The sequence below is a fragment of the Artibeus jamaicensis genome, unplaced genomic scaffold (assembly GCF_021234435.1).
Source record: "Artibeus jamaicensis isolate MK-2021 breed Jamaican fruit bat unplaced genomic scaffold, CSHL_Jam_final contig_463, whole genome shotgun sequence".
Lineage (NCBI taxonomy): Eukaryota > Metazoa > Chordata > Mammalia > Chiroptera > Phyllostomidae > Artibeus > Artibeus jamaicensis.
This window is the reverse complement of record NW_026521841.1, coordinates 647,899-660,787: the sequence shown is the minus strand read 5'-3', so window position 1 is coordinate 660,787 and position 12,889 is coordinate 647,899. Positions and strand designations below refer to the sequence as shown.

At 41.6% G+C, this 12,889-nt stretch overlaps 1 protein-coding gene across 14 annotated transcripts in view; it reads right to left on the bottom strand.

Annotated features, from left to right (window-relative positions):
* The window catches only part of CLASP1 (cytoplasmic linker associated protein 1), a 284,449-nt gene that overhangs the window by 178,499 nt on the left and 93,061 nt on the right, over positions 1-12,889 (bottom strand). For all 14 annotated transcript variants that reach the window (XM_053666530.1, XM_053666542.1, XM_053666529.1 and 11 more), the window contains exon 7: positions 5,925-6,022. In XM_053666530.1, the coding sequence (XP_053522505.1) occupies positions 5,925-6,022 (98 nt within the window). The remainder of the gene's footprint in view (positions 1-5,924; positions 6,023-12,889) is intronic.

Sequence of the window (12,889 nt, the reverse complement as noted above, 5' to 3'; positions counted from 1 at the left end):
AAACAGTTATATTTTTAAAGAAACTTGCCCAGAGTCAAACAACAAGAGGTTCCAAATTCAAAGGCCCTCCAAGTATACAGCACAATGATAATAGTCTCATCTAAGACCCAACACCATAAAGTTTCAGACAAACACTGAAGACAAAGATATCTAGAGAGGATGAAGAATCAGAATGACTATGGGCCCTGGCTGGGTAGCTCAGTTGGTTACAGCATCATCCCACTAATGCCAAGCTTTCAGCGTTTAATCACAGTTGGGACACATACAAGAATCAACCAATGAATGCATAAGTAAGTGGAACAGCAAACATCATTCTCATTCTCTCTCTCTCTCTCTCTCTCTCTCTCTCTCTCTCTCTGCCTCCCTAAAAACCAATCTTAAAAACAAAAAAATGTCTTTGGACTTTTCAGTAGAAACACTGAAAGCTGGAACACATGGGCATTAGTTTTAACATTATGGATGAAAATGACTTCCAATCTAGACCTTTAAACCCTGACCAATTATCAATGTCAAGATAGAAAAAAGATATTCTCAGACTCAAAAAAAGTCTCCTCCACCTCTTTTCTGAGAAAGCTTTTGTAGGACTGTGATATGCATAACTAAAATGAGAGAAAACTACAGGAAAAAAGATGTGGTCCCTCCAGAACAAAAGGGCACACCCACAGAGAAAGGAAACATGAAGTCCCAGGATGGTGATAAACAGAGATGCTAAGATTATGAGTGAGCAGGAGGCACTGAACGCAGTGAGAATGCAACAGGCCCAAGAAGACTTACACAGACTGACAACATAGAGACAGTTGCTAGTATGTGATAAGAGGCAGACAACTGGGCAAATAAAAATGAGATGACTATTAATCCAGGGGAAAAAAGGGGTTGTGGAAAAAAGGTAAAGTAATCACAGTTCATCAAATAGAAATACTGAGCTGTGAATGGCATACATAATCATGACATAAACTACATATTTTATTCCAAATTAAAACATGACTGTATTTAGTGGAAGAGGAGATGGCAGCTGTACATGGGGAAGGTTAGGAAGAAAGGAGGTGTTACCTCCCACTCCACCGTGGGAAGTAAAATTCTTATAGTGACAAAACATTAATAGATCATACATGTATAGAATTTAGAGGTAAGAGCAGTAGATAAAAAAGAATCAATACAAACAGGTGTTTGCCTCAGAGAGAAAATGGCAGAAGGGGTAAGGAACTGCCCTTTTTCAATATAACTTATAAACCTAGTCAACTCTCTCTCAACAAATGACTGGCAATCAACAAAATTTTTAATATCTCAGTGGAGATATTATAGAGCATATATTCCTTACCCAGTTTTTGCCTTGGCCCTCTCTATAGCACTAAAGCTTAACAAGCAAATTAAAAATAAGTTTCCCTTTTTCCCTTAATACATATCATTAAGTAATAATGTCTAATGAATGTTTATAAATTTTTAAATAGACTGAAAGAGCAAAACAAATATTATGAGAGCTACTCAAAACTTCAGGTTCACCAAGTAAGTTTATCAAATAGTTATTACAATGTATCAACGACATGCATAAGCTCCATCTACAAAGTAGCTGCTGTTTCAAGATCTTGGTTCCCACATGATGGTACCAGAGAAAAACTTAACACAAGTATTTTTTACCCATAGCTTCAAACTACATATATCACACTGAATAAAAATTCAGTATATTTTCTTGAATATACAATGGGAGGACAGTGAAGTGTCAAAGCATGCTAAAAGCACAAGTCTATGAAAGTAAGCTACGGGAGTTATAAGAGGTCTATTTACGTTTTATTCAGTGGCCATATCACATAACTATATGACATTTATAATAGCTACAAATTATATACTTACGTTCTGAACACATAATGTACATGAACTATAAAAATAATGTGGTAAAGGATGTAAAATGGCCTAATCCTGTATTAACTGAAGTACACAGCTCAACTATACTGAGATCCTACATGGGTGGAGAGACCCTCCGTCTCCACTGTATTATCTGACTCAGTATCATTTTAGCCACCAGATGACAAGACTCCAATAACTTTTAACATATGGCCCAAAAGCATAATTCTAGCTCCTCCAAAGTGAAGCTGATAAACGTAAAAGTCCCTTTTCCCAAATGTAAAATGAATAAACTGCTGCTCAAATGAGATTACTTACTATTTAAGCCATTTAGCTGATTATTAAGGCATTCTTTTTTGTCATTAGAGTTAATCATCTTCTCAAATATAGCACTCAATGCACAAACACATGAGGGTCAACATTTTTATTCCTGGACCAAAACCAAGTTTTAGAAGCATTAAGCAATTTCTACAATATTTTTTTAAAAACCTATAATGATGTTAACAGAAGTCTAAAATATTCCAGTCAGCCACTTGGAACCACATATAGCAGGTACTGAATTTCCCCAACAACAACAGGGTTCTTTAAAAGTCTCATTCCATTTGGACACATCCCCAACAAAATAAAGGTGGCAGTCACAGCCTTTGACCCTCACAATGCTAGATCTTAGGTAACTGTCTTGAAAACTTTTAAGTTTTCAAGTTTACCTACCTAAGTTTCAGCTTCTTTCACTACAGGAAAGTTTTTGAAGAACTACTGACCTAGTTCTCCAGGCATCGTGTTACAATAATGGTTGTGAAGCATGTGCATCCATTTCACAAGGAATACCCCCTCCACTTGCTTCAGAATTTTTTGGAAAAATTTTAGGTAACACGAGATGGCAGAGACCCCCATTCCTATTCACAGAGGCCCAGCTCTTCTGTAGTTTTTTACATGTCTTTAAAAAATATTTGTTAGTAGAAAGAACACATTAAACACATGATGGGAGTCTGGAAGAAAAGGTTCTAACCCCAGTTCTGGCTTAACTGCCTCTTGGACCTTACCTTAAGCACCTTCTGTTACTAAGGATCCCCCAGGCCACTCCAACATTTAACAATTTGCCAAGACAACTCACAGTACTCACCATATAGTCATACTCACAGCTATGATTATCAGAGAACAATCATAGTAAGAATACAAAGAAAAACCAAGCAAAGGAAAAAGGTGTGTTGGATGAAGATCAGAAGCACCAGGCACTAACTTCCTAAAGCCTCCATTGGTGAAGTGACACAGGAGGTAGTTAATTCCTCCAGTGAAGAGTTGTGACAACATAAGAAATGCTGTCCACTCACTAGAGTCTCAGTGCTTGGGGTTTTTACCAGAGCTAGTCACATTAGACACCTTTTGCCTCGCACTTACCAAAATGTCAGACTTCCAGAAGGAAAGCATGTATTCAGTCTAACACCTACAGTTACGGTGCAGTGAGCCACTCTTAATCTCACTTTTTAAAATTCTCATCCAAGGACATGCTTACTGATTTTAGAGAGAGGGGAAAGGAGAGAGAGAGGGAGAAAAAACACTGATGATGTGAAAGAGAAACATGTATTGGTTGCCTCTGGTATGTTCCCTGCCCACATAAGGGACTAAACCCACAACCTAGGCATGTGCCTTGACCAGGAAACGAACCTGCAACCTTCCAGTTTTTACGACAATGCTCCAACTGAGCCACACTGGCCAGGGCTCTTATCTCAGGCTTTAGGAGTAATGGAAACTCTCCCAAAATCAAAGTTTCCAGCACCATCCTAGGGCCAATTCTACAAGCAGGCATTTCTAGAAACGGAAGTTTCAGGCCTGTTTGTTGACTTTTTTTCTGCACCCAGCTCTCTAGATGTCGATCACCATGTCATTTCCCCAGACCTATTAGCTCACTACAGCAACCTTTGAACATTACCCAATGCCTAAGATGGATGGTGTGTTCATGGCCTAAGGCCACCATGAGCTAAACAGCTCGGTGAAGGTGACGCCATCCTTGGAGCAGGAAAGAATCTCACTGCCTAAGGCCTATTTTCCCAACAATGATCACAACACCATCAAACAGCCCCCTTCCTCCAGCCTCTGATCTTCCTGTTCATCTGTGTCCTGCAATTTTGCCCAAGTGGCTATTTAACAGTTTTGTCTAAGTTTGTCTCTCACCCAAGTGTTCTCACCATCCATTCAAAATCCAGAAGGCTGAGGTTGATAAAACATGGGCATAAAAACTCTCTTCTCATAGATTACCCTTGGTAAAGCACATGAAAGTAGTTTTATTCCCATCTCATTATCTTATACACAGCACAGAGGCCCTGGTGATAGTGACATTGGGTCAGATACGACTATATAGGAAGTAGAGCCCCACTCAGCTGTTCATGGAACCCCACGGTTCCCTGCTGGGAACTGACCTACCTGGTTTCAGGAGCTGAAACCGCCCCCCCCCATGGCTAAGGTGAGTGAGTGACCTTCGGACCATAAGCTACTAAGCAGACAAAGCTTATCTTCCTGGCAGAAGTGCCGCTTCTGCTCCTTTTTTCTTAACTGGCCCCCAATGCTTGATCAGTTAGCGAGTAATGGGTAATATTCCCCAAGGGGGTAACAACCTAAGACAGGCATGATCACGTGGAGGCCCCAGGGAAGGACTTGGGGGCTATGGAGAAGGGGGGGGGGGGGCTGATGGACCTTTCCCCTCAGTTTTGACAAAGCCTGAGTCCTTATTCTGTCTGTGAGAAGTCCCCTAAGTTCTTGGCTATACCTGACTTCAGCCTGAAAACAATGAAAAAGGGTGATACAGCCCTGTGCTGGAAAGGGCAGGTTGCCTGGGTGATCCGGCCTGATAAAGGATATGTAAAATCCTATGAAGCCTGCTCTGCTAAGAATGCTCTTAATTAAATGATAAAGGTTTGGGAAACTTTGTTTCCCAAAGTTTATAGCCTTTTAGCTAACAGACCCTTACTCAGAAGAAGCCCTAATAATTCTTTGTATGCCATCTACTGTTTGATCCTTGATCCCACTGCCTGACAATGATTAATAAGTTGTATGTGAATTCCTACGCAAAAATAAAAACCAATAAAAACCTGTCTAGGCAAGAGTGTGCACACTCTCCCCTCAAGGGAGTAGCCTGCCCCTTTTCCTCCACAGGACTTGGTAGTCCATGTGAATTTGTCTCAAATCCCATCCCTAACTCCATGTATACTGCAGGCCAGTGCACTCATCACCCTACCTTAGGGTGAGGGGACCACCTCTGTCACATTTCATCAAGTAAAATATATGACTCCTCTATATTTCAATATTTCAGCCCTTATCTAGATGCTCCATGAACTCTTGTGAAACAGGACAAAGAATATTACAAGGTGAATCAGAGAACAGGGCTGCAACCTTATCTCTGACTCTTACTAGCTGTGTGATCTCTTAAGTCACGTTACGCCTCTGGGCCCCTGCTGTTTCCATGGCCACAGTGGGAGGCTCTGACACACCACTCTGTGTGTCCAGTCCATGCCTAACTTCTCAGGGTTTTCACACTGCCTAAAGGAATGGGGTGGGGCAAAAGATTTAGAATTCATTTGGTGTAAGATTTCTGCATAATAGCGCAAATTATAAATATCCAACTGTTCATTAGTTTAAAAGTCTAAAACTGAGACATCTGTGTATTCAAGTTGTCTTGATTCTGATAAGATGCTGATCCCCTTGCCCTGGATTCTACATGGTGAGGCTGACATTTCTGAACAGAAAACTACCATTTAAAAGATGGTTTCCAAACAAAACTCATTCTAGAAAGGCTCCATTCATTCAAACATATTCTGAGCACATACTATAACTAGGTGCAATGTGTATACAAGATTTAGAACCAATGAACCAAAAGAATGCTGAACTCTGAAAATCAATCAATTTTAAATATGCTTCTAAAATCAGGACATAGCACGGGACTTGGCTAGATGTCTGACCCATGATCTGGACAAGATCTCCAACCACCAACCCACTAACCATACATTCTTTGAGTCAAATTACCACAACCAAGTATGTAAGGCAAACCAAAATGTTAATTGAAAAAGAAAAGAAAAAAAGTCTGAACTCACCTGGACTGTGGCAATCCTTTTTTACCCAGATCTGCCCTCACACGTTCTCCTACGTGTCTGTAGATTTCCACTAAGCTGTTTATTGCTGCATCTCGAACCTGGATGTAAAAGAGGAGATCTTACAGCTACTCTGTGTCATCCCACAAAACTTCCTGCTGGGGCACAATAGGCTATATAGACTATACAACACCCCAAGTTTATCACCAATTTACCAATGCAACTATGAATACAATCCTTTCTAGACATTTGACTAGATGAAGCCATGTTTAAAAGTTTTGACTCTGTAGGTACAATTCCAAGGAGTAAAAAAAATTTAGGTCCCATCCCTATATTCTAGTCCATATCCCTTTGTTTTTTTCATTCTTTAAGATGATGTCAGTAAACTAGAATTTTCAGGGCATCTTTCCAAATTAGAAAGCACTACAAATAAATGATTACACTAAAAATAAAACACCATGTAATATATTCTGGATTTAGGTCAAACACTTAGTGAACAAGAAAATATGGGTAGTATACAGAGCTCTGTATTAAAGCTGATAAAGATATTAAAAATTAAAAGTGGGTAAAAAAGAGTTCATAGTCCTAAAAGGGAAGTAGAAAAAAGTCCATAAATTCTACATTTAACACAGAACAAGATGTAATAAAAACAATTTTATAAAAATGTACAAAGGGTTTGTACAGTTTAAGGAATAAAGCACACCACAGTATACCAAGAAACATTTTATGGAAGAGGAAGGAACCACTTAAAATGTGCTTACAAGGACTACAATTTTACCAAGTAAAGATGAAATGAGACGGGTTTCAAACAAGGCACAGTCTGTAGGCATGAAAGCAGGTGTGAAGAGCATATGCTTCAGAAAGAGCAAGTAAGCAGCCTGGTGAAACACAAATGTGAACTAAGGAAGCAGCAATACATAAGGCTCAAGAAACAAAATGGAATTAAAAAAAAAAACTTGGGGAAATTTGAATATGGACTGCACATCACACATTGTCATTATAGCAACATTAAATTTCTTGAATGAGAAAATTTGTTATATAAGAAAAGTACCCTTGTTTTTAGGAGATATACACTGAAACATCTGGAGAGTAAAAATATCATGTCTGTAAGATACTTTCAAATGGTTCAGAAAGAAAGTGTATTTCTGCCTACACTCAAACTCACCACAGAAAGGAACCCTGACATTTTAGGCCATTAGGATGGTACAAGAGAAGAGCCCCATATGTTAAACATTACCTGCCAGGCCAGAGTTGAATGCTTTACAAAGTCTGAAGTCTTCAAATCTATGACCTTCCTCACAGGGCCACCACAGATTGTGACACACAGGAGGGCATGCAGGCTAGAGAGGCTAGCCACCTGTGGAGCCCACAGCAGATAAATAACAGAATGGGGAGCAGACTTCCACCTCTGAATGAAGATGCCCACATCCTTTTCACTTTAGAACTGGGTATCAGTTAGAAAGCCTAAAACTCAAGGAAGGGCTTCACCTCTAGGGAAAGGGAAGGCACCTGTAAATTGGTGGGAAGCAAAATCTACCCTGTCCTCTGAGAACAGCAGCACAGCCCCACAGCCAGCCTGCCTTGCAGAACAGGTGCCACAGACCTGCCCAGACTCAACAGAGGTCAGGTGCACTGCAATGCCACCTGAGGCCTGCAGCCCCACCTCCCCATTTCTCAGGTATCGGTCAGGCCGTCAACAGAGACTTTCCTTCTCCCCTACGGAGTATCATCCAGCTGCAGAGAGCACTGAGATCAACAGTACTCAGACATTTTAAGATGTTTTTAGGCTTTGAAGATGTGTCAAAATCACCTAGAAAAGGGACTTCCTTAAGTGAAACAACTAATCAATGTTTCTCTCTCCCCACCCTTTCCTCTCCCTCTTTAAAAAAAATCAATTAAATTTTTTTTAAAAAGAAAAGGGACTTCCTATGTGTATGATGTCTTTTTGGATGGCAAGCTGCCTTTGTTAGAACCACTGCCACATCCTCCTTGTCAACAAACACAGGCCTTTTCCTGCAATCTCCACTAAAGAAAGGAAACCCTGTTCTCAGATCAGGAAGTAACCATCACATAATCCTAGTTCATTCCCAGCTATTGGGTAACACAAAGGCAAGGGATGTCATTCTCAATAATAAAACATGGTGGTTGGGGAGGGGGGTCTACAGGAAACTTCAAAAAAAAATGCTTCTTTGCCCTTACAAAGAAATGCAGGAAGCTTAAAGGAAACATGAGACATTGAGGAAAAAGCGGACACTGACTGGGTTTGATAAGAATTACTCATTCTTGATGAACAGGGGGAATAATAGTGTTAAAGTTATGTTTTTGAAGAAACAGAGTCCTCATCTTTCAGAGTATTTAAGAATTAAATGAAAGCCCTGGCTGGTGTAGCTCAGTGGATTGAGCACGGGCCTGTGAACCAGAGTATCACGGTTCGATTCCCAGTCAGGGCACATGCCTGGGTTGCAGGCAGGTTCCCTGCAGGCCAGTTCCCTGCAGGGGATGCACTAGAGGCAACCATACATTGATGTTTCTCTCCCTCTCTCCTTCCCATCTAAAGATAAATAAATAAAATCTTAAAAAAAATTATTAAAAAAAAGAATTAAATGAAATGATATCTAAGATTTGCTTCAAAATATTGGAATAGGGGAGGAAAACCAGATGGAACTAAACCAGCCTTGTCTTACTGGTTGTTGAAGTTCAGTGACAGACACAAGGTTATGCACTGCCATTCTTTCCACTTCTATGTAAGTCTGAACCTTTCAACATAGAAAACTAAAAGAAAAGAACACGGGAAGCACCAGGCTTTTGTCTACTAGGCCTGCCAAACATGCATGCCTCTGGGCTGTCCCTGGGCTGTGCCCCTGGGGAAAGCTGCAAGGGACAAAGCTCAAGGACTAAAATGGCCAAGACCCTAAGTTTCTTGGTAAATCACTGTTCCACTAACAAACCCTATAGTCCCCTTCCTCTTTATACAGGGTGATAACATTCTCCCCCTGCTCTAGCATTTTTGAGTTGGGATTTCATTTACTTGGGGCCAAAAGCATCCTAAGCACACATTCCTTATATCTATCTGTGGGCCACTCTGAGAAGCTTCTGAGGGCCTTCCCTGGCTCTGAGTCACTCTGCACTCAGAACAATATACAAACGAACTGGCATCCTCTAAGGCAGGAGTGTCTGCAGAACTCCCATTCAGTGTTAGCCGCCTTCTGCAGAGCCAGGGGCAAACTCCCCATACTAGAGCTGAAGACTGACTACAACATCAACTACCACAGTGCAAGAGCAGCATTGGTAAGAAACAACTGTCCACTCTGGTCTGAGACACAAACAGCTAAGAAGGGCAAGACACTCAAATAGCTGTGGGGTGTCAAATCAATCTTAAAACTGCTGGAATGCAGTCCTGAAACAATAATGAGCAAGTTATAGTCCTGACTCTTAAGGGACAGAGACTAGCAGGAAAAACTAATGAGAAGCACTGGGAAGTTTCCTGGAGGGGGTGGGGGGGAGGGTCCTGGCAGATGTGGACTGTGCATGTTTGTGCCTGCATACATATATGTGCAGATAAAACACAATTATCTTCAGACTACTCAGTCTAGAATACTCTGGCTGTATCTGTCTCCTACGGACTACTGACAGCTGCCCACACAGCACCAACCTCATTTTACCCTCAGTGTTCATCTCTCACAGGCCCAGCATGACTACTCATATCACCTTTGTGGCCAAAGTAAGCAACTGCATTGGGAACAAATAAATGTGACTAGCCAGGCTGGCTTTTCTGTTCCACTAAAGGGTATCATGTGGCAGCAGCGATATCCTCCAAGTGTGACCTCTATAAAGAACTTTTTGGCCCTGGCTGGTGTAGCTCAGTGGATTGAGCACAGGCCTGTGAACCAGACAATCACGGTTCAATTCCCAGTCAGGGCACATGCCTGGGTTGCAGACCAGTTCCCAGCAGGGGATGCATGAAAGGCAACCATACATTGATGTTTCTCTCCCTCTCTCCTTCCCCTCCCCTCTAAAGATAAATAAATATTAAAAAAAAAAAGAACTTTTTTCCCATAGAAAACAAAAATGGACGGTATAACACCAAAAAGGGGAGAGGGGCAATTTAGAGTTTTTAAATTATTTTATTTTCTAAAAAGGATTTTTATTTTTTAGAGAGAGGGGAAGGGAGGAAGAAAAGAGAGGAAGAGAAACACCAATGTGTGAGAGAAACATCAATCTGCTGCCTCCTGCATACCCCCAACCAGGAAACCTGGCCCAAAACCCAGGCAAGTGCCCCAACTGGGAATCAAAACAGTGACTTTTCAGTTTGCAGGCCGGTGCTCAACCCACTGAGCCCTGCCAGCCAAGGAAAAAAGGTTTTTTTTTAATTAACGTTGAACATAAAATATGATTCTGTAAATAAAAATATCTAGAAATTATATTTCCAATGTCATATATTTAAAGCTAGATAAGAGAATGCATGCAAAAAAGTGGGTACCACCAGGGGAGACCCGAGGAGACAGCTGGGACAGTAAGTCTGCTACAGACAGAAAGAAAAGCAGCCTAGAGAGCAGCAGGGAGAAGGTGCAAAAATGTAACTGAGGTTAAGGACAAAGATGAAATGAAGAGGGAAGAATAAGACAATAAATAGGAGGTATCCCAAGAGCTGGTGAAAGCAGGAAGCACTTGAGCAATTACAAATCAAGATTTTTTAATGAAGACCTGTTTACATATGTTTTTTGGTAAATTTTGTTTCTATTTTGAGCCCCTTTATCTAATAAAGTGTTTTTCCTAACGTTATACAAATGACTCAGTGATAAGCAGAATTGAATGAGGCAAGAAAACTGGCACAGTTCTGGACCCCGGACCTGGAAGCCTTCATGAGCTACCTGGTAACCAGTCATATATTACCAACTCCTCTCCCACCCTTTATGCTGAGGAAGTGGTACTTTGTTGGCAGGCTTTTGGGTTTTTTGTATTGTTTTGGTTTTAATTTAGGTAAAATTTACATAAAATATCTTCAGTGCTTAGGGGGGGTCAAGGAGTTTCCACAGGTGTATACACCAGTATGGCCACCACAAAAAGTACAACACGTAACATTTCCACCATTGCCTCAGAAAAATTCCAAGGTTGTTTCTAATCAATCTCCCTCACCCCACAGGTAGTTACTGTTTGACTTCAATCAGCACTGATCACTTGCCCCTAAGCCCACGCTCTTTTGGCCATAGCGATGGTAGCCAGAGTAATATTATCTTGGAGGCTGGTCAGAAGGACATCACTTTATAGACTAATTAAGTCTCAGCCCACATAGAGAAGAGGGCAGAGTGGTCACCACATTTACCAATGATATCTTATAAATGCTAATGGGCATTATAAATGCTAATTATCTAGAGACTTCTAGCCAAGGTGGAGTCATAGGTAGATGCACTATGCCTCCTTGCACAACCAAAAAAAAAACAACAACAAATTTAAAAACAAAAAACAACAGAACTGACAGAAAATCAAACTGTATGGAAGTCCAACAACCAAGGAGTTAAAGGAGAAACATTCACTGGTGGGAGTGGCAGAGATGGGCATCCAGGTGGAAGGGATTTGCCACAAGGCAGTGGCTTGCAGACTAGGGAGTCCCATATTCGAGTGCAGGTAAACCGGAAGGAACAACCTGGGAGTGAGACAGACCACACAACCCAGGGTTCCAGTGCAGGGAAATAAACCCTCAAAATCTCTGACTGGAAGCACCTGTGGGGGTTGAGGTGGCAGCAGGAGGAACTTCCAGCCTCACAGGAGAGTTCACTGGAGAGACCCACAGGGTCCTAGAACGTATACAAACCCATCCACCAAGGAATCAACACCAGAAAGGCCCAGTGTGCTTGTAGGTAGCAGAAGTGACTGAAAGTCAGCAGAGTACTGAGCAAGTGACACTGTTCCCTCTCGGATCCCTCCCCCACATACAGCATCACAATGTAGTGAGGTGGGTTGCCCTACCCTGATGAACACCTAAGGCCCCATCCCTTACAATGTAACAGGCTAGCTGAGACCCCCCCCCCAAAAATGCCCAAATGAAAGAATCGAAGATCCAGAGAAAACACAACTAAGTGATGAAGAGATAGCCAACCTATCAGATGCACCATTCAGAACACTGGTTATCAGGATACTCCAGAAACTCACTGGGTACGTTAATAGCATAAAAAAGACTCAAGCAGCAATGAAGGTTGCATTATGTGAAATAAAAATTTACAGGGATCCAACAGTGACAGGAAGAAAACCAGGACTTGAACTGCCAGAAAGAAAAAAGGAATAGCAAGAAATTAAACCCTTATTTGAAAACATAATGAAGGAGAACTTCCCTAATCTGGCAAAGGAAAGAGACTTCCAGGAAGTCCAGGAAGCTCAGAGAGTCCCAAAGAAGTTAGACCCAAGAAGGAACACACCAAGGCACATCATGATTACATTAGCCAAGATGAAAAAGGAGAGAATCTTAAAAGCAGCAAGAGAAAAGGAGTTACCTACACAGGACTGCTTATTAGACTATCAGCTGATTTCTCAAAAGACACTTTACAGGAAAGAAGGGGATGGAAAGAAGTATCTGAAGTCATGAAAGGCAAAACCATATATCTAAGATTGCTCAATCCAGCAAAGCTTTTATTTAGAATGGAAGAGCAGATAAAGTGCTTTCCAGATAAGGTCAAGTTAAAGAAGCTCATCACCCAGCCTTTATGTTAATATGTTATATTTAAAAAATGTGAACAGTAAAATGACCACAAACTCAACAGGAGCCAGGACGCTCCAAACCCCTGAGGCCCTGGACGGCGGAGGAGCCTGCTACAGGAGCCGGGACGTGCTCAGCCCCTGTGCCGCTGCTACAGTGACTGGACTGGACGCCAGGAGTCAGGTACGGAAGCCGGAACGCTCCAAACCCCTGAGACGGCCCTGGGTGGCAGAGGAGCCAGCTACGGGAGCCAGGACGTTCTCAGCCCCTGTGCCGC